The sequence below is a fragment of the Crocodylus porosus genome, unplaced genomic scaffold (genome assembly GCF_001723895.1).
Source record: "Crocodylus porosus isolate Cpor-Errol unplaced genomic scaffold, CroPor_comp1, whole genome shotgun sequence".
In the NCBI taxonomy this organism is placed as follows: Eukaryota; Metazoa; Chordata; order Crocodylia; family Crocodylidae; genus Crocodylus; species Crocodylus porosus.
Genome location: NW_017728948.1, coordinates 31,182,084 through 31,203,847, shown reverse-complemented (window position 1 = coordinate 31,203,847; position 21,764 = coordinate 31,182,084). Strand labels below are relative to the sequence as shown.

General features: G+C 41.4%; 1 protein-coding gene across 3 annotated transcripts in view; it reads right to left on the bottom strand.

Annotated features, from left to right (window-relative positions):
* The window catches only part of SLIT2 (slit guidance ligand 2), a 446,646-nt gene that overhangs the window by 83,048 nt on the left and 341,834 nt on the right, over positions 1-21,764 (bottom strand). For all 3 annotated transcript variants that reach the window (XM_019552853.1, XM_019552854.1, XM_019552852.1), the window contains one exon: positions 3,611-3,685. In XM_019552853.1, the coding sequence (XP_019408398.1) occupies positions 3,611-3,685 (75 nt within the window). The remainder of the gene's footprint in view (positions 1-3,610; positions 3,686-21,764) is intronic.

Genomic DNA, 21,764 nt, shown 5'->3' with positions numbered 1-21,764 from the left:
ATCTGTGATTCAAAGTATGTACATGTCATGAAGCCATCAAATCAATTAGACACAGGTCCCAGTTTTTCAATGATGTTTTGTTGGGAATAAATCTGAGCCTGTGCAGAACTCCGTTAAAAGTTACTAAAGATGGATTGCTGTAGAGCAGGTACCTCATTTTTTTCTCAAACTTATTTAACTCATTTTGTAAATCATGTGAGACTTTTATTAGCATATGAATAGACAAAATATATTGAGTTAGGAGTATCAGAGGGAGAGCATACTACATGGGCTGATCTTCATTTACTGTTTTGTGCATCTACTTCACTTCATAATATGTGGAAGCTGGTGAAGCCTGGATCAGTTTATCCCCAAATGAAATAACTGAAAAATAGTTACAGCTAAGCTTGTACTTACAAATGGCTAGACGAGACACATGAAACAATTACCGTGGATCAGTTTATGTACAGTAAGTCACATTTCTTATTTTAACTTTGCATAATTTATCTGTTCATAGTCTCAGAAACTCCTGTAACAATATTATTAGCAATGCTAAATTTACACTAAACTTTTTTCTTTATGTTGCTCTTTTCTTATTCCAAATTCAAAATAACTCTAAGTTAAAGCAGTAGAGAGCCACACGCAGATATTCTTATTGTTGCTTATTGTTGGTCCCCAAGAAACCTGTGCTTTAGCTGGAAACTAGCAACTATATTAAAGTAAGATCACTTAAATTTATTATTGAATTCAGCTTATAATTATTACCTGTGGTAGAATTTTTCCTACATTCATTTTCTAAGTATGTGGCCCTCATGTAACAGTATTTTTCTGGGTATTTCTTGGATTTCATTCCAAGAGATGGTTTCTGAAAAAATAGTGGTTTGACAGTCCTGTAGAATGAAGACCTTTAGTTATCTACAGTACAAAAACAGGATGAGAAATAGCTCTGCAAACATCAAATACTTCATCTCCACCTTCAGTGGCAAAATAGGGTAGTCCAAATGCCACGTCAATTCTGTCTTTGGCTTCTTCACGGAGTCTGCTAACAAGTGCAGTGGTTTTGTGATATGGATGCCTGCCAACAAGAACTGGCCTATGACCACCAATTCATTTCATGCAGGGTCACTGAATGACATTGAGGAGGCAGCAATTTCTGGTCAAACTAGATTAACCCACATCTAACAGTCATTTTGTGGTGTATTTATATAGTATAAATGGTGGATCATTTTTGCATTAATCTGATCTATATTTATTTGGATTTTATTCCATTTCCTCCACCTTAATATTTAAGTTTGCATTTTGTAGGAAACATTAATAAAATGATTGGACACTTTTGGACATGTTATCATTAATAAAATGATTGGACACGAAATACATCTAATATAAAGTGTTATAATATAACCTTTCTTTTCATCCTTAAAGCTTAAAACAACCTTGGTAGGATTTTCTTCTTTATATGTTAAAAACTTGTGCAAGTCATTTTTCCAGTCATTTAGTTTTGATTTTTTCCCTAACGATAGTTTAATGAAGCACAAAGTCAAAGACATGTCCCAAATGTGCTGAATGAAGCAAAACAGCATGGTTTGGGAGTAGCACAGGAAGTTGCAAAAGATTTACTGGAACCATTTTTTTTAACTAGTTAGAGTGCTAGATCCCTGCTATGGCTGTACAACAGATGTGTTTGAATACTAAACTAAAGGTGCCAAAGCTATACAGCATGAGAAGTTGTTACTGACAGTACTAGCCCTATAGAAAAGATCATCCAGCTTTCCTCTGCCTCAAAGATAAGGTCAAACCTACTTTTGATTTCTAACTGGAATACAGATGTGAAGTAGGGCTGTGTGAAATTTTGCCAGCAATTTTGTTTTGATGCTCTTTCGACCTGTTTCGAGGTCGAAACAGCCAAACTGAAATGAAACAGATATGGTCGAAACAGCCATGAAACAAAACAAGGCAAGTCGAAACGTTTCACCATTTCAACGCTGTTTTGACATTTCTCCCATAGGCTATAAAGGGGAAGGTTGAAACAGCCTATAACTTTGTCATTTCTGGGCAGATTTGGATAAAACTTGCAAGAATAGTAGCTCCATCTGAGGGCATAAAGCTTGCCAAGTTTCAAGAAAATAGGTGCAGGGGGTTCAGAGAAACTGCACCCAAAAGTCTTGAGAGCCAAACTTGTGTCATGTATGTGTTAAGCCACAGCAGGGTCAAAACTCCAGGCATGCTAGCCCCTGCTGCCAAGTTTCAAGGAGATAGCTGCTAGCTCCACAACGCCTGCCAACTTTCAAGGGAATAAGTGCAGGGGTTTGGGGGAAACTGCACCTCAAGCTGCGGACAAGTAAAACTCATGACATGGGTGACACTGTGTGTGTTAAGGCGCAGCAGGGTGAAAGCTGCAGGCCTGCTAGTCCCTGCTGAGGCCACAAAGCCTACCAGCTGTCAAGGGGATAGGTGCATGGGGGTCCTGGGGCCCTGCACCCCTAGCTGCTGACAGGCAAAACTCATGACATGGGTGCTTGTGCAACTGCTGCCTCTCATCAGGCAACAGGACTGAAGATCCCCCATCACTTGCCACCACAGACCTGGGGGTAATAACTGACCACAGCATGAACATGAGCCAGCAGTGTGATGTTGCAGCCAGCAGAGCAAACAATACGCCGGCATGCATCAATTGATGCATCTCCAGCAGAACCATTGCAAAGAAGCAATTCTCTTGCTCTATTCGCCTCTACTCAGCACTGGTGAGACTGCAGCTGGAGTACTGTGTCCAGTTCTGGGCTCCGCACCGTAACAAGGACATGGTAAAGCTTGAGAGAGTCCAGAGAAGAGCCACTTGTATGATCAGAGACTTGCACGGCAAGCCATATGAGGAAAGGCTGAGGGACCTGGGACTCTTCAGCCTGAGAAAGAGAAGGCTGAGAGGAGACCTGGTAGCAGCTCACCGCTACATCAGAAGTGTACATCTAGGGCTTGGTTCACCAGGGCACCCTTAGGGAAAGGTAGGAGTAATGGTCACAGTCTGGATACCCTAGTTGTGAAGTAGTTTTTCCTAATGTTGAGCCTGAAACGAGTCTGAAACGATTTTCCAGGAGTTTGTGACCATAACTCCTAGCTTAGCAGCCAGACCTGTAGTAGTTCCCCACCGCCCCCCGTGCCCCAAGACAGACACAGTTACACAAGTACCCATGTCATGAGTTTTGCTTGTCCACAGCTTAAGATGCAGTTTTCCCCAAACCCCTGCACTTATCTCCTTGAAACTTGCCTTCTTGAAACTTGGCATGTGTTGTGCCCTTAGAATGGACTACCATTCTGCCATGTTTCATCCAAATTTGGTCAGAACAGACAAAGTTACAGCCTCTTTTGACCTTCCCTATGATATCCTATGGGCAAAATGTTGAAACAGGGTCGAAACACCAAAACATTTCGATGGAACGAAATGGAACAGCCGTTTTGACTTGAAACATAAGTCGAAACAAAACACTGTTCTGTCAAAACGTCAAAATGCTGGTTAAAACAGAACGCTTTTGTTTTGCACAGCCCTAATGTGAAGTGAGATCACAAAGTTATAGAAAAGTATACTAATAAACTAATACACTATTTGAAAAGAGGTTCTTAGTGATAATAAACTTACATTTTACGCAACTGAGGAAGCTTCTTAAAGATCCCAGTAGCTTCCAGTACTGTGAATTCATTGTTATTGAGTCGTCTATAAGAAACAGCAACAATATAGTCAGAAAAGTACTCCAGCATATGAGTTGACTATTTTCTAAACCAGATTTATTTTCCAAAATACTTTAACCAAAACACCTGCAGTACCTGAATAACATGCCATTTCTAGTTCTGTAACCCCTACACTCCAATTTCAATTTGAATTCACAAGACCAACAAGATCAGGAGCAGAATGTAAGTATTACAAACATAAACACAAAAGGGAAATATAAGAAAGATTTTAAAAAAGCTCCCCCTCTCTCTGTTCAATAAAAAAGATGCATCAAAAAATGGTTCCACAGAAACTTGTCAGTAAAACTCTAAAAAATATATGTAAACACCTGCACATTGGTCCAGTTTTTATAACAGGATTCTGGTGGCGTTGGTCAGATATCTGGAGATTCCCAGAGAAACACTGATTTACAAAGATGAAAAAAAAAAAGCCTTATACTTCCATTCTTCACTTGAGTGGGACTCAGGAGAGGTACACACCTTTTGCTGGCTAGAATCAATGGGCTCTGGGGGGGTGGAGGTTGCTTTAATTAGAGTGGCTCCAAGAGCCGCTCCAATTAAAGTGCCTGAAGTGCCTCATGTATCAGCATCCCTGTACTTAAAAATGGCAGTGGGGGGAACTTTATCTAAAGCTCATTCAGTGAGCTTTAGATAAAGCACCCCCACTGCTCTTTTGAAGTGGGGGGATGCTGATACATGAGATACAGAGGCTGGCTGGAGTGCAGTAACTACCATGCTCCAGCAGACTCAGTTAATTACAGCATGTCAGAGCAGCCTCCATGCTTGTGTATAGGCCAGGGTGGATAAAAAACATTAAAAAAAATAACTTAAAAAGAAGTATTTTATTTAAATCAGATTTTTTTTATTTAATAAAATTTTATGTTAAGATGCTTCAAAAAATAAACTTACATAAAATACTTTTAATTTATGATGTGTTAAAGCTCAAAGATGTCATCATGAAATAGGGATTCTAACTTCTAATTATATACTATTTGAGACAATATATTCATGTAACCTTTTTAGAAGTTTTATAAAGAGGTCTTCATAGGTTATGGACTATATTAGGGGTCCAATCTTATGGGATTCCCAGATGCTCCTCTATAGATTAGTAAAGATGAAAGAAAACCACTCTACCCAATAGGATTCGGTGGTCACTCAGTCTAGAAGATCCCATTAAGTATCTCTATGACACTTAGTTTCAGTTCTCAAATTGTGGATTTGCGTCTCCAGAGATCATAGGCAGACATAGTTCTTTGGGTAGATGTGATATCTTTTATTGGACCAACTAAGTACTTGGAAATATTGTTCTTTGCCAGCTTTCAGGTACAAACACCCTTCTTCAGGCATAGGGAGAGTTTGTTGTCTCCAGAGCTAACATCCTTGTTAACAGCAGTATACAGAGATGAGAGATAACAGACTTGATTACAGACACATCAGCCCTGCTGTCTCTCTGCAAGTTTGTGTACACACAGTAAAGCCCTTATCTTTCTCTAAAAGTGCAAAGTTTCAAGAAGTTGAATGAGTAGGATATCAAACAACAAGAATGCATTTTTTGTAGAAAACAATGATTAAATTGAGGCTTCCTGACCAGTGATTTGAATCGTGATTTTTATCGTGATTTAAATCAATTTGATCTAAATTAAATCCACTCTGGTATAGGTACCCAAAATGTTTAGCTCCAAGATGCTAAACCCAGTATATTCCATCTATAGGCTATACAAAAGAAAACACCAGCAGCTGCTCTTTAGTGTTTCAGGAAGGTATGCAATAAGCCCCAGGCAGTTGCCTAAAAACAAACGAACAAAAACCACCCTTAAAGGACATTGATTTTCTTGCACACAAACTAAAGCTCTACTAACAGTGTAAACCCTGAAAGATGTTAACTTTGGCAAACTTTCAAAGTTCAATAAAGTAGGCACTAATACATTCAGCCTATACACACAAGGCCATTTTCATTAATTTGGCTTTTCTTAAAATGAGAGAAAATCTAAAGACCATAAATATTTCGGAGTTGCCATGTCAAAAACAAGAAGAAAAAATGAGAAAAATGGGTAGACAGCTGATTGTTTATCCTCCTTTCTGGCTGAGATAATGCCTACCCTTTAAATGATAGGCAGAAGAGATATACTGAGTTTATAAATTTGAAGGCCTGTCAGAACACTCTTTCCAGCAATGGATTATCATCTTGCATAAAACTGAGTGGGAAGGAAACAATTTTTTGAATTGAAGAACACTTTCTCACTTAGGAGACAAATTTCAAAAGCTGCAAAATATCCATGACTTTAAATGAAGCTAGTGTTTGATAGACTCAGAAAACTGTGTCCAGTAAGTATGACTTACTGACTCATTTTTAAGATGACTATTAATGGCCGTGCAAAGGTTCAGTAGCTGATTCGATTCGGAAGAGGTTCAGCCCAATTCGGTGGCGAAATCTTTGAATCTGAATTGAATGAATTGAGAGACCCATTAATCTCTTTAAATCGAATCGGAAGCCTCTGAATCAATTCACAGAGATTTGGCGATTCGGCCATAGACTGTACAGGCGGGCACTAGGCAACGCTGGCAGGAGCAGGTGGGGGAGCAGCCAGACAAGTGCCGGCTTGAGCTGGCAGCCCTGGGAGAAGCCGTGGATTGTCTGGTTGCTCCCCTGGCTGTCCCCCCTGCTCACACCCGCTGGCAGCCCCAGGAAAAGCCACGGAGGCTGGGGGGAATGACTGGGAGCTGGGGGAACGAACAGGGGTTTCCCCCAAGCTCCCTGTTCAATTCCCCAGTTCCTGGTTCAATTCCCAGCTCCCAATCATTCTCCCCCAGCCCCCATGGCTTTTCCAGGGGCTGTCAGTACTGCCTGCCTTGCCCTGACCACGGCTTCTCCCAGGGCTGCTGGCTCAAGCCAGGGCTTCTCTTGCTGCTTCCCAAGCTGCTCCTGCCATCAATGCCTGCTTGTATAGTCTATGGCCAAATAAGAGTCAGTGCTAAATATCTTCAGCTGAATCGAATCGGGACAGTGATTCGAATCACCAAATCAAATCACTGTATCTCCAAATTGCTGCATCCGAAGCAAATACTTCCCACTTCGCACAGGCCTAATGACCAATCCGGGACTGCATCTTATCTGCATCAATATCCCAGGACTTGTAACAGACCCATAAGTAGCTGCTTTTTTACATTTATAGGCATTCCATTAAAGTGATTTTTAGGTCTTTCATTAAAGTGTAGGAAAGCAGTTACTAAAACCTAATCTAATGAGGTTCAGCTGCAGTAAACCAAAAGGGATTCACTGTGGAAGAAATGCACACACTATAGATTTACCTGCCTTTAGCTTGTATATGGAATAGTCTCTACTCTACTGCGAGTATGAAAATACTACTGTGAGTATGAAAATACCAGGGAAACCAGCCACTACTAAATAAAAAGGAAAGTGATCATCAGTAATTAAGAGGGATTCTGCCAGGTTTCTATGAGATAATCTGAAACTGCTGCTTTTTTCATCAGAAACTGTTACTTGGCACAGCATATACAGAGTTCAGTTTCAGCTTGCTGATCACTGATGGTGAACTTGAGTTTTCCATAAAGAAAGTGATACAAGATATATTGGTGACCTCAAGAATATAGGTAACTGAGCTTGGTTGAAGAAATATAGTGTTATCAACCTGATGTCTTGTAATATGATATTATCATTAGGGACAGTGGTACAGAAGCATTTTAAAGTTTGCCAGTCAGTTTTTAGTATTTGGCAAGTTATTCCATGCCCCAGCATACAAAAAAAAGAAATAAGTAGAAATCTACCTAACTCATACTGGAAGTGCACTCCGCAGCTGCTCCTATAATCTTGCTCTTTTTACCCCAAGCCCCTCCCCTGCCGCTGACTGGCCGAGGGCCCCAGCAGCCCCACTGCTCACTCCTGATTGACCAGGAGGCAAAAACCATGGTTTTAAATATGTTGTGATTTTTGCCTCCCACTGCTGACTGAGCAAAGGGCCCCAGGTATCCCACTGTCTGCTGCTGAGCAGATGGGAGGCAAAACCAGGGCATATTTAAAACCGAGGTTTTTTCCCTCCTGGCTGATCAGGAGTAAGTGGTGGGGTCACCAGGGCCCTCCTGCCAATCAGCAGGACTAAGGGAGAGGGGAAAGACTCTGCATGGTAAAAAGAGCAGCACAATTCCAGCACAATTTAGGTAGCTCCCTAGAAATAAAGGTTGAACTTCTGGATCCTCTTTCACTGCAAGTTGAAGCTTATATTGTGTCATTGCTTCCCAACCTCCCTCTGTCCTGATAAAACACATACTCCCATTATTAAAGTCAGATCACAACAGGGAGCAGAAGGACGAAAGAGACCAAGACTGCAGGTTTAGTGTGAGTTTAAATTCTCCACTTACTAAATGGGATGTATTTGGTAGTTGTGTTGGTCTGAGATGAAAGAAAATGCAAAACTCTAGAACTCTTGGTTCAGAGATGATACCTTTTATTACACCAACTAAGAAATCACCAAAAAAAATATAATTATTATTTTTTTTCTTCAAGCTCTTGGGCATATGCACTCTTCCTCAGGTTAAGAGAAAATTAAATATGGTAAAATCTCCATAGATGAAAAATAAACTTCATTTTGCAGAGAGGAAGCTGAAGGTAGATGTCTGTTCCTCTGGGTCCATGAGAGTTTCTTTGTGCAAGTTGCTCTTTGATATGCAGATAAGGTAAGATTCCTTCCCTGGTAGTGTCAGATGACAGAAAGACAGGGAGGTATAGAAATCTCTCTTTGTTGTTCAGCAATGAAGTCTGTAATTCCAAAATCAGCTAAAATTTGACATTTTTAGCCAATTTTGGATTATAAACTTCACTGCTGAACAAGGAAGAAATATTCCTACACTTCCCTGCCTTTCTGCCATCTGACACCACCAGGGAAGGAATCCTGCTTGATCTGCACATCAAAAAGCAACTCACACAAAGAAACTCTCATGGACCCAGACAGGCAAGGTTCTTCAGGTAGATGTGATATCTTTTATTAGACCAACTGAGTTGTTGGAAAAAAAAATCTTGTCAAGCTTTCGGACACAATCACCCTTCTTCAGGCTTAGGAAGTCTCTGCTGTTCTGAGACTCCAAGGAATGAAAGAAGCTAAAAGTGTGACAGGATGTCAGTGAGAATGTAAATAGGTAGAAATTAGGAAAAAACCCAGCATCATGGACCCAGAGGAACAGACATTCACTTTCAGCTTCCTCTGTGCAAAATGAAGTTTATTTTCTACCTATGGGGACTTTTAGCATCTCTAATTTTCCCTGAGCCTTAGGAAAGGCATGTGTGTCCGACAGCTTATAGAAAAAGAGTCTTTTTGTGATTTCTTAGTCGGTCTAATAAAAGTTATCATCTCTGAAACAAGAGTTCTAGGGGTTTGTATTTTTATTTACTAAATGGAATTTATATGGCTGGACCTAAGTTCATAAAGTGGGCATCTTATATTTGGAGTGGTCAAATATTTGTTTCAGGTTTCTTTCCTGCTATTATAATTAATGTGTTTCTATACAAATAGTATAAGCATCAAAAGATAAAAACTGCTTTCTATAATTGTTCTATTGTTGAAGATAATTACACATATGGTAAATGTGACTGAACGGTCACAAGCAAGAATGGTAATAATACCATAAATGATAACTTCAGAATTTTGTGGGCTAGAAGTAGTATATTATGAAATCATGTTTCAAAGCAGACAAGAAAGTACGAAAGCATTTGAGTGGTTTTGACTGTTAAGCTCCTCAGTTTATGAAACTTTCCTCTTTATGAGTTTAGACAGTGGGTATGCTATAGGTATGTAGACTGGAACAAATACCCAATGTTCCCAGGAAGCTTATGTACTTCAAAGACTCAGTGGTGCTGGTAAGCTGACATGCATAATCAGAGATTCCTGGATATGTCATTTGTCAAAATAAGATCGTCCATTAAGAGGTCTAAGATTCTGGACTCATCTTCATTCCCAGTCCTAAAATAAGTCTCAACATAAAACCAGCCTGTTGCAGACCAGTTTTCATCCTCTGTCTAGCTTTTCCAAAGTCTCCCCATGCTCACTCTTGAAGGCAATGTTGTTTATCTTTCATGCACAAGTCTGCCACAAATCTTCACAGTGAATGAAAAGAAAGCTGCTGAAACCACTGATGGACCACATCTGACCAGGTATTCTGTGATTATACTCAGTGACCTCACTTCAGAGAGTAGACTGGAAGTTGGAGCAACAGTTTGTATATAAGCTATAAACTTCAGAGAACAAGAAATGAGGAAAAAATTTCTGTTCTCCATCTGGGAAAAAAGCAGGATGATGACAAGGCACCTTCTTGCCCATCAATAACTAAAAGAAGTAATTGAACAAGATTGATTACATTTTTAAACAGCAGATGAACCCAAGAATCCTTAAAACAGTTGGCTGAGAAGACCCTTGGTTCCCTGATATTCATTTTTCATAAATCTTAGAATAATGGGGAAGTTCCAGAAGTCTGGTAGAGGTCTAATCTTATACCAGGGTCCAGCTGATAGAAGACTACCAAGGAAGAACTAAAAGACAGGATTCCAGTCAACATGGGTTTAAAGAGAATACATCTGGTCAAACAAGTCTGTGTCAATCTTTGTGGAATAAGGCAAATCCAGAGGTCAGTGGTTCTTAACTTTCTTAGACTCCAGGTACCCCTCAGTAGCTTTTCTGAATTTGGGAGCACCCCACATGAGAACAACTGTTTCAGCAGCATCACTAGTTATTTCTGCACCCTGGGCACAGAGCAGGTTTTGCAGAGAGCAGGAGAAGGGGGATAGAAGGTCCAGGCAGAGCTCTACTTGCCACAGTGTGGGCTCACCTGTGGGCTGAAGGCTTGCAGTGCAGACCCAGAGTGGAGTTTCCCTTACCCTCCTTACTCTCTTTTCTGTTAACCCTCTTTCAGGTGCCAGTGATCTGCATATAGATAGTGGCTGTAAAAGCCTTCATTTGGCTGTGGATGTGAAAGGGTTAACAAAGTAGTTGCTGCAGCCTGCAGGGGAAAGTGGCCAGGCAGCAAGAGGAGTCCTGACTGTGGCTGTGCACCCCATCTGTTTTAGCCTGGACAGAGCTAAGAGACTCTGTGCTGAGCACAGACTCTTGCTATCACTCCAGCACCTCACATTCTCCAAGCCTGTGGCTGCCCAATGGTCAGAGCAGGGGAGCATGCAGAGGGGCTTTTGTTGCAACTGCTTCCTGGTCTGCACAACATTCACTCCTGGAAATGAGGCATGCTGGACAGTTTCACCTGGCTACATTGGCAGTAGCAGCTCTGCAGCACCCTTGCAGAACCACTGGCAGATTTAAAATGCCTCAACTTTTGCACATACTTGGCTTGATGCGGCAAAAATTTCCATTCAAATCTTACTAGGAAGGCATATGTAAAATTAATTAAGAATTGGCTAATCAAGTGATGTCAAAAAGTTGTTGTTTCTAGCAGAGGTCACAGGGCAGAGGTTAGCAGTGATTCATAAGTAAATATAAAAATTACTGCTGATATTTCCAGAGAATACAGAGATTGGTGGGGGGCAAATAATAATGAAAACAGAACTGGGCAGTCATAAAATTATCAAGATTATCTTGTAAACTGTACCTACTCAAACAAAATGTGTAAAAAGCCAAATGCAAAAGAACAGAGAATGCAGTGACAAAATGTAGAACTTTATCCTGGAAAGCACTGACTATGAAGGAGAACTAAGGGGGCACTGTAGACAAGCAAATCAATGTATACTTCTCATGCAATGCTGTGCCAAAAGGAGGCAGTCAAATTACTTGATCTATAAATAAAAAGGGAGTGGAATAACAGAAGTGACTTTATCTCTGCATACAACACTAATCAAAATAATACTGAAATAGTGTATGTACAGTTTTGATACCTGTGTGTATATATATATATATCTATATTGATATTTTGATATTGTTATATATAAAGAAGACACAAAAAAGAAAACTGTTGTAAATTCCCATTGAATGAAAGTGCTGATTTGATATGGGAGTCTGAGTACCTTCACCTGGAGAATATACTGGATACAAAAGTACTTTTTCATCCACCAGAAAAAAAAAAAAAGCATAACAAAAACCAACAGTGGTAAACTAAAACCACAAAGATTTACATTTGAAGTAAGGTAGCATATTTTTCAGATGCTTACTGTGACTAAAACAAACTACCAAGGGAAACAGTGGATTCTCTATCTGTTGATACCCTTAAGATGAGATCAAAGCACTACTACATATATTTGCAGCTACCACCCAATTTGCTCTTTATTTCTTGGCTTAGTGAACATGTCATCTACAACTACTACCTCGTCTTTTTTTTCTCCAATTCCACTACTTATCCCAAGACAAGACAAGATTCTTCTGGATCAAATCACAGCATCTTTACTCTGTCATTCTGAACAGCATCCGAACCCTCAGTCACTCAGCTCTGCAATTTGGGCATCATGTACAATTCACCCTTCTCAGCTCATGCATCCAAGTCCAGCTCTTGCTCTTGTTTTTATTTACACAATATTTCAAGGCTTCACCTATATCTGTCCAGATTATCAAAGCCGTTGCTAAAGTCTGCATCCTCTCATGCCTTACCTGCTGTAAACTTGCCTTAGGCTGCAAACAGAAGTTACCTTTGTGGTGGCACAAAGCTCAAGCAAACAGATGTCCATGCCCCTTGTGCCAGAAATACTCTTATAGCTACAAATTAGAATAAGTGATAAAAATCTATGCTGCTTTCCTGCAGCGGACACCTGTTGTTATGGTGGGAGCGTGCGGTCAGTATGGAGCTGCCTGCACTCTCCAGCTACCCCAGGCAGGTGCTCCCAGACTTCAGAGGCCCAATCCCTGTAGGGGAATTTCTGGGTCATGCAGGATCATAGATTCATAGATGTTAGGGTCAGAAGGGACCTCAATAGATCATCAAGTCTGACCCCCTGCATAGACAGGAAAAACAGGAGGCAACACAGAGCCTTGAACTGGTAACCTTACAGTCTTCAGCTCACACCTCAACCCCTCCAGGCATAGACAAGCCCATGTGAGAGAAATTTCTCCCTGTTAGCTCACCCCAGCTGGGACTTAAACTTAAATCTCCCACATGGTAGGCAGAAACGTTACCACACAGCCACCAGTGCTGGCACTAAGCCACCAGATCAGGCCCATGAAGTCCCAAGAGCACCTGCCTCAGCTTCCCTGATTACAGGGGAGCACCCCATGAATCCCCTGACAGAGAATTCCTCAGGTGCACATATTGTACTACTGTACCACAACTTGGTACAATGCAGATGATCAGCTGTGCCTGTCTGCTGGCAGAGCTGATCCTACCCTAAGTATGACATTTGTTTATACTGTAGCCTTATTGGTCAGCCACATTTTGCTCCCTGCCTCCAATCCATTCAAAATGATGCTGTCTACACCATTCCAGCTGTCACACTGACTGCACGAGTCCCCTGGCTACCTGTCTCCCCTAGTAATCTGGGGTACCAATAAATGTGCAGTGAGGCTGCTCCAACACACTGTAACATGTCAGAACAGACTCGATTAATTGAGTCTGCTGAAGTGTGGTAATTACCATGCTTCAGCACACTCCAGCCCCAGGTGTATTAGCGCCCCCACGCTGAAGAATGACACTTTAAAGCTTGTTAGATAAACTTTAGTTAAAGCTTTAGTTTAATTAGAGTGGCTCTCAAGTCCACTCTAATTAAAATGCCTCCCCCCCTATTCCTGAAGCATGTGTATAAATGCTCCTCAAGTCTAAACATCAAACACAAGTTCCTTGTTTTGATGTTCAGGCCCATCACCATTTGGCCCCATTCGATCTGCCAAAATATTCAGTCAACATCTCCTGCCTTTATTTGTATAGTGATGGCACGGCTGAATACCTGCTTGACTACTTATCTTTTAAGCACTTCTGCATTTCCTTCCATGCTGCTCCCTATTGCATGGGAAAAACTTGTAAACTGTCTTAAACTCATCTTCTTTAAATCCCTCCTTGAAGACTATCTCTGTTGTAATGCCTACAAATCACTACCATCTGGCATTGATAAGAAATAAGCTATGGCTTCTGCTTTTCTGTTCAACTCTGTTCAGTTCATTCCTCTTTCTTCTTCCCAAGGAAAACCTTTTGTTTCTGTCTCTGTAATCTAACTAATGTATCCTGGAAAGTTCTGAGCAGAGAACCTGTCTTCTTCTTTTTTTTTTTTTCCAAAACACCAAACAGCTCATAGCACTACAGCCTCTTGATTTTTATTCTGGCTCCTAGTTGTTACTTTAATTTAAATAAAAATAGCATTACTATCATCACAAAAACGGTGCTTAGCCATGTATTCCCTGTTTCCATGTATTGAAGATATGGAGTGATACAGCAGTTGTTTCATGAATTTTTGTTTAATATGGTTATTCTCTTTTATTTGTAATGATTTTCCCTGAGTGGCTATGTAGTGGGCCACCTGGCTATCCCGGCACTGCCAGCCTTGAATCAGTCTTTGAAACCTTGAAGTGACTCCCTTAATCTGGTCCCAGCAACAGTCTTCCTCTGGGCTCTGCAATACAGGGAATAATACCCTGGGTTCTTTTTGCACTACAGAGCTCAGTAGAAAATAAAACCAATCTAATACAAGCTTCAAGCCCTGGGTTACTCCACACCATAGAGCTCAACAGAAAATATAAACAATCTACAGTGAACAACTGCAAGCCCCCTAGACTCCTCCTTCTTCCTCAGAGAGACCTGCCGTTCTGCATTAACAATGACGGGGACTTCAGGTCCTATCTTCTCACTTCCTATTCCTGTCCCCCTTTTATTCTGTGGTCAACCAGTCAACTTCCCCTCATTTACTGATGGACTGAGTCAGCTGCAGCCCCCTAGGCGGGTGGCCTGTTACTGGCTGGCTAACTGATCCAAGCTGCATGCCTGCAGTCTGTTATGTACCCTCCCCTCCAAGAGTGGAGCCCGAGGTACACTTTCATTTCTTCAACCTCTCCCCTGCCTTCTCTAAAGAAGTCATCCACATTTTTATGGGGAGTTCTTGCATGGTGGCATATTTCAAAGTTAAATGACTGTATAGCTAGGTACCACCACATTAATCAGGCATTGGCCTCCCTCATGGCATGTAGCCATTTAAATGCAGCGTGATCAGTGACTAACTGTAAGTGGGTCCCCAAGAGATAATACCGGCCTTTATGGCCCCTTTAATCACTAGCCACCCCTTTTGAATCATCACATATTTTGGTTCTTGGGGAAGGAGCTTTTGGCTCAGGTACATGATGAAGTGTTCCCTGTCTTTGAATTCCTGTGTGAATACCACCCCAAAACCCCATTCTGAAGAATCTACTTATACTGTAAATTCTTTCCCCATATCCTGGGGAACGCAGGACTGGATCACTGCACAGTAAGCATTTTATCTCTTCATACGTGCTTGCACACTCCAGTGACCATTGAATCTGTTGCGGGGCCCCCTTTCATAAGAGGTCAGTTGGGGGGCTGTGAGGGCTACAAACTGGGGAATAAATCACCAATAATAGCTAGCCAAACCTAGGAAGGATTTTACCTGTCTTTTTATGTGGGTACCAAGAATTGTACCAGGTCCTGTACTTCGTCTGTCACAGGCCAGGTCTTGCCATTGCCCAGGATGTACCCGAGATACCTGGTTTCAGTCTTGCCTAGGTGGCATTTGGCGAGGCTGACCATAAGTGGCTATGTGGATCAACTGTAGGACTGCCCTTACTCCTTGAATGTGGTCTGTCCACATATTAGTAAATATTATGATGTCATCTAAGTAGGCAGTCGCATATGCCTGGTGCAGCCAGAATATCCTATCGATAAATTGCTGGAAAGTTGCTGGGGCACCATGGAGTCCAAAGAGGAGAGTCTGAAAGTAATATAGTCCCCATAGGGTAGCGAAGGCTGTTATTTCTCGGGATGTGAGGTCCAAGGGAATCTGTCAGTATTCTTTCACTAGGTCCAAGGCACATCCAATTCCTACTACCAGTTCATCTATCCTAGGCCAGGGGTACTCACTGGATTTCAGAATCACACTTATCCTGTGAAAGTCAATGCAGAACCTGATGGTATGGTCAGGCTTTGGGACCAGTACAACAGGGCTGTTCCATTCACTTGCAGACTCCTCTATTACTCCCAGGTCTAGCATTTCTGTCAGTTCTTGTTTGATTGTGTCCCTTAACCACACAGGAATTCATGAGCATATTCTTTGGATGGTGGATATGGGCTTGATAATAAACAAATAATCCGGTATTTCACCAATGTGGTCTTACTGGGTGACTCTGTGAAGATCTCCATAAACTCCGTCAGCACGGCTTTCATATCTCCCAGAGCTGAGGTTAGTTCCTCCCACAAATGGGGGCCTGCTGGCCGCACTGTGGTCTTACTGGGTTTCTCCATGAACATCTCCATAAAATCTGTCAGCGTGGCTTTCATACCTCCCTGCTGAGCCAAGGTTAGTTCCTTCACCAAATGGGGCTCTGCTGGTGGATTGGTGGGAGGATCTTGAGCCCCTGAAGGTTGACATATTCTATATTTGACTCACTTGACACACAGTAGTGCTTTGAATAGGCCTTGCAATTTTGCCAATTGTTTGCTTTCTGATGATGGCAGTAAAAGCAGTTTTTGGTCTCCCGGCTGAAATACCTGCAATTGGGCCCCTTTATTATAATGTTGTTCTTCCTCTTCTGTGCTGGGCAGCTTTTCCTTTGTGAGTGCCCCACCAAATCCAATCACTCACATAACTTTAAGACATATTGTAAGACATTCTGTACAGTTGAGACCTGGGACTGACACAATTGCTGCAATAAGTCCAGCACTCCTCAGGGCTATCTCCCATATAAATAGCTCAAATGGCAAAATGCTTGTAGGGGACTGGAGTACCTTGTAAATGCTGAACAACAAGTAGGGGCGTAACCTGTCCCAATTCTGAGGCGCATTAGCTACATATTTCTATGACATCCTTTTTAAAGTTTGGTTAAATCACAGAATGAGTCCATCAGTTTGGAGGTGGTACATCAAGGTCTTGATGGAATAAACTTTGAGCAACCCCCAAACCTCTTGAAATAGTTACGACAAAAATTATACCCTGGTCAGATAAGATCTCCTTTGGGATAGCCACCTGGGAAAAGATCTGTATCAACTTCGAGGCCATAGTTTGGGAGGATGCCAACCAAATTGCCATAGCTCTGGGTAGTGGGTGGCACAATCCATGAGCACTAACATGAATCAAGCACCTTGGGAGCTGGGTTCCAGTGGGCCACCTAAATTCACCTTGTTCTGCTTGAACAGGTCATCAACCAGGGGGACTGGCACCAATGGGGCTTAAGCCAGGGCACTATTAACTGACACTTGGGACATGAGGAACAGTACTTCTTAACCCTGTCATACTTTTTGGGCCAGAACAGTTTTGCTAGCAACTAGTTCTGGGTTTTCTCCTGCCCCAGGTGACCGTTCCAAGGTATGTCATGAGCCAATCTTAGCACCCACTTGCAGTAAGGCCAGGGCACCAACAGCTCGTGGCCTGGTCTCTAGTCATTTGGATTAGGAGTAGAGATGTGAAGGCCCAGAAAAAAAACCCAGAAAAATTCAGAAAAAGAACCATTTTTTCAGTTTTTTTCTGAGGACTCTTCCCCTCCCCCCCCCCCAATTGGAACCTCTTATGAAATATTTTCTTTAAGAATGATGAATAAAATGTTTAAGACAAGGTGTTCATATATTGCTACCCTTTACTCCCCCACAAAATATTTTCTAATAACTATATAATACAAAGACCTTTATGTAAGACTATCTACAATATCAGATCATTACAATTCCTGTACACTGAGGACAAGCAGTACAGTACTATTCTCAAATGCAAAAGCAAGATGCATTTCTGCCTCCAGGGAGCACTGCTGTTTTCACAAGAGAAGGAAGAAGGATTCAGTGCCTTCTTGCTTGTGGACTTCCTCTATTGTTGACTTCTGATCTAGAGGTTGGTGGATCTGCTCCTGCCCTCCTGACTAGGCCTCAAAGGACTAAGAGTGGACAGTGGCAGCAGCATTCATTTGTTCCTGCAGAGATCAGAAACAGGGAGTGCATTGCCCTGCTTGCTCAAAAGCCTCAGGAGAGGAGACAGAGCAAGTCTACAGGTTTGGGAGTTGGAAGAAACCTGCCTCCTCCTGGTCCTGTGACCATGAGATCCACAGAAATACAGAAGCAGCACAAAGGTGCTGAAAGAAAGTATGCATCTTTATTGAAAGTTAAGAGTTTAAATTTCTCTGAATTCAGTATATTAAACTATATGTTAGCTGCATTCATATATTGTTATAACCTCTGTAATTCATAACTGAATTCCTACTAATCTGATGTTTTGTGACAAATCACACAATCTTAGCAGTGAGGTGAGGCCTGCAGGGCAGGGAAGTTGTTCACAGTTAACCTCCCTTCCATTCAGTACTAAATTTGTCCATGGTGTAGCTTAGTGTTTATATATGCAAGCTAGCCAGTGTATTAAATTTTCCTTTCTTCTACCTCAGCAAAATGGTGCTACCAACTTTTAGCTTATGGAAGCATTTCCACACGCAAGTTATTCTGAGGAAAAAAAATGTGATTTGGAAATACTGTCAAATGAATTATGCATTTCTAAATGCTATTAGGATGACCAAACACATTCTTGTATGGTAAGAAGCGTCTTGCAGACATTAAAAAAATCCTTTGTGGATATGGAGGAGGAAATAGATCATGATGATGAAAGTGCAAGTAGCTCTTTCCAAGCATTCTTGATCCAGAAGTCCTCCTACTGCTGCTGCTTCTTCTATAACATCAGCATCACAAAGGGTTGCCCAATCAACATCCTCAAGTAACCAAATATTGTAACCAGCTGTATACAAAAGACTCTCAATAGCTTCATTTGTAGACAAGATGACACCTGAAGATCAGGAAAAAATCGACCAAGCTCTTGCAAGAGCAATATATTCTTCTAGGACGTCATTGTCTATAACTGAAAATGCATACTGCCAAGAAGCTTTTAAATTACTAAGACCATCATATCATTTGCCCAGCAGACATTCTTTCAGCAAGCCTCTTTCAGAGTCAGAATCTGAATGTGTAATGAAATCTGTGAAAGGAAAAATCAACAAAGCAATGTGTCTATCAGTGCTTACAGATGGATAACAAATGTGTGGGAAGAAGGAATCATAAACTTTAGGATAACAACACCTTAACCAGATTTTTACAGAAGCATTGAAACAGGAGAGAACAGGCATACAGCAGAGTATATCAGTAGTAAAATATGTGACGTTCTACAGAAGATTGGGAGTGGTAAAGTATTTGCTTTGCTGCATGGGAGATCATAACGGATAAATATCCACATATTATTGCAATAGGATGTGCATCCCACGGGCTAAACTTGCTTCTTAATGACATCACAAAGTTGGACATTCTGCAAAAGATCTATAGAAGAGTAAAACAAGTTATAAAACATGTAAAAGCTACTCGTATTTTAGCTGCAGTCTTTAAGAAGAAGCAGGAAGAAAAGAATGGAAAGAATAAAATAGTGACACTCAAACTCTATAATAAAACTAGATGGGGTAGAGTGGTGATCTCATTTGAAAGTTTACTAAAAAACAAAGAAGCTCTTCAAGAACCAGTAATAATTGAAGATCTTAAAGTACCCAGAAGTGTAAGGAATGCTGTACTTGATGAGGATGTCTTCTGGATTCAGCTGCAGAACTCCCTGAAGATTCTAAAGCCAATTTCTTCAGCAATCATTGCATCTGAATCAGACAGTGCACTTTTGTTAGACATTCCTTACCATATGGCCCAGATAAAATCAACTGCATTTGAGAATCTAAGTGCATCTCCACTTAGAAGTATAGAAGAAAGAAAAGTGAAAGACTTTATCAACAGACGGGAAGAATTTTGTTCTCAATTAATTCATGCTGCTGCAAATCTCTTGGATCCAAGATTCAAAGGCAGAAATGTTAGTGATGATAGCACTGCTACTACATTTGACTGGATTACAAAACAAGCAACACATTTAGGACTGGATGTTGGAAAGGTAATTTCAAATGTTGCAGAATACAGAACATCTTCAGGTATTTGGTTCAGGAATGCAGCCTGGGACTCTGTCAAGCATATCCCCTCCTGCAACACAGTGGCAAGGCCTTTGTATGACAGCCTCTGACTTTTCTTGCTTCTTGCCTGCTTCAGATTCCTCCATTTTCTGCAGCATGTGAAAGAAACCGGTCTATGTTTGGAAATACTTGCACCAAATCAAGAAATACACTAACATGTGAAAGAGTAGAGAAGCTTGTCTCAATCTGGACAAATCTTCAGTTTTCAGAAGTCCATGAAGATAATAAAAATGAAGGATCGGAAGAATCAGAAGAAGCAGAAACTGCTGATAGTGATAGCTCAGAAAATGAGACTGATTAGACAAAGCTTCATGTAGCAAATTTTGTATTCAGAGTCTTGGGGTTTTTTTCCCTTTATTTCTCAGCTCTTTTTCTAAAAATGAGTGCTTTCTGTATCTGCTTGACACTGTGGAGGAGACTAAGTCCAGAATACATAATAACTTTCTTTGTTTTACTATAATGTTGATGGTTTCTTCTATTTTCAACTTTAATTTTTGCCTGCTTCTCATAAACTGGCAAAAACTAAGAGATGCTAGGTTCCTTAGAGTTCAGCAGCTTGTAGCTCCATTTGTAACAAAAATTAAAAACACTTTAAAGAAAATTAAATTAGTAAATTTGTAATTACTATCTGAATAAACTATACTTTTAAATTTAATTAATATATCAAACATGATAATTTTATGAGCACACCAAATTATACATGATACAACTGATGTTCTTAAAGTAGCAAATTGAATTTTGATCTGTAAGGGGTGCTAAGAAAATAAATATTGCAAATATTTCAAATCTCCCCCAAATTTCCATTTTTTTCCAGAAAAAAAGGGGAGGGGAAGGGAAAAAATAGCTTTTATCCATGGCTTCAAAATTTCTGGAAATGTATATTTCTAACTAGGAGGTCCCTCTATAGTTTGAAATGTGGATCCTGGTTGGTTAGGCAGGGATCAAGGATGCATCCATTAGCTCAACCCAACTGTCCATATAGTCTCACATACACGGGATCCCCCTGTTGGTCCCACAAAAAATCCTGGCCCATTCCCAATTCATCCAGGTCCAGCTTGAAGCTGGGCTCAATGGGTCTTGGCACATTGCCTTCTTGCTCTAAGGGATCTAAATTACATTGGACTACAACACCTTTCCCTGAGCACGTTTGTTGCCTCCAGTCATGGCATGACTGTGGCTATGGCCCAAATAGCTCTGGGTCCAAAAAGGAAAAGATCTTTTCAAGCATAGACTCCACTGAGTTGGGGCCCACTAGGAGCTTCTGCATTTGTCAGAGAACATTCCCTCAATTGGGACATGAATATATTTCACTAATTGGGATATAACTATATTCCCCAAATTGGGATGTCTTTGACCTTCATATTGGTCCTGGACAAATATCTGACCTGAGCCAGAGTCCATGAGCCCACTGACCCAGACCTCTCCAGTCTTTATGCGGGCCACGTAGCTCCTCACATCAGAGCTTCCACCCCTTTTCCAATGAGATATGCAAATGAATACTGCAGTCCAGCTGGGTGCCATCTTGGGCCTGGTGCCCCTTCTCCCTGGACCAGAAGCAGGTTAGTTCAACATCTGGCCTTCTGTATGGCCTGCAAGGTGGCCCCATTGGTACCAAGGCACTGGCAAAGTCAGCTACTGACCCCAACCTGAGCTAGGGTCAAGGACATGATAAGGTTGTCGCTTGGTCCAGACCCCTCCACATTGTCCCTACAGTCAACTCTTCCCCACTGGCCTTTCTCCTGCTGCTTAGCAGCCAACTCCCCCAGAGGTCCCCGAAGTTCTGCCCCCAGAAAGCCCTCTGCCCTCCAAGTGGCTTCATAGATTTCATAGACATCAGGGCTGGAAGGGACCTTGGGAATATATCGAGTCCAGCCCCCTGCCCAAAGGGCAGGAAGTCAGCTGGGGTCATAGGGTCCCAGCAAGATAAGCATCCAATTTACTCTTGAAGGTGTT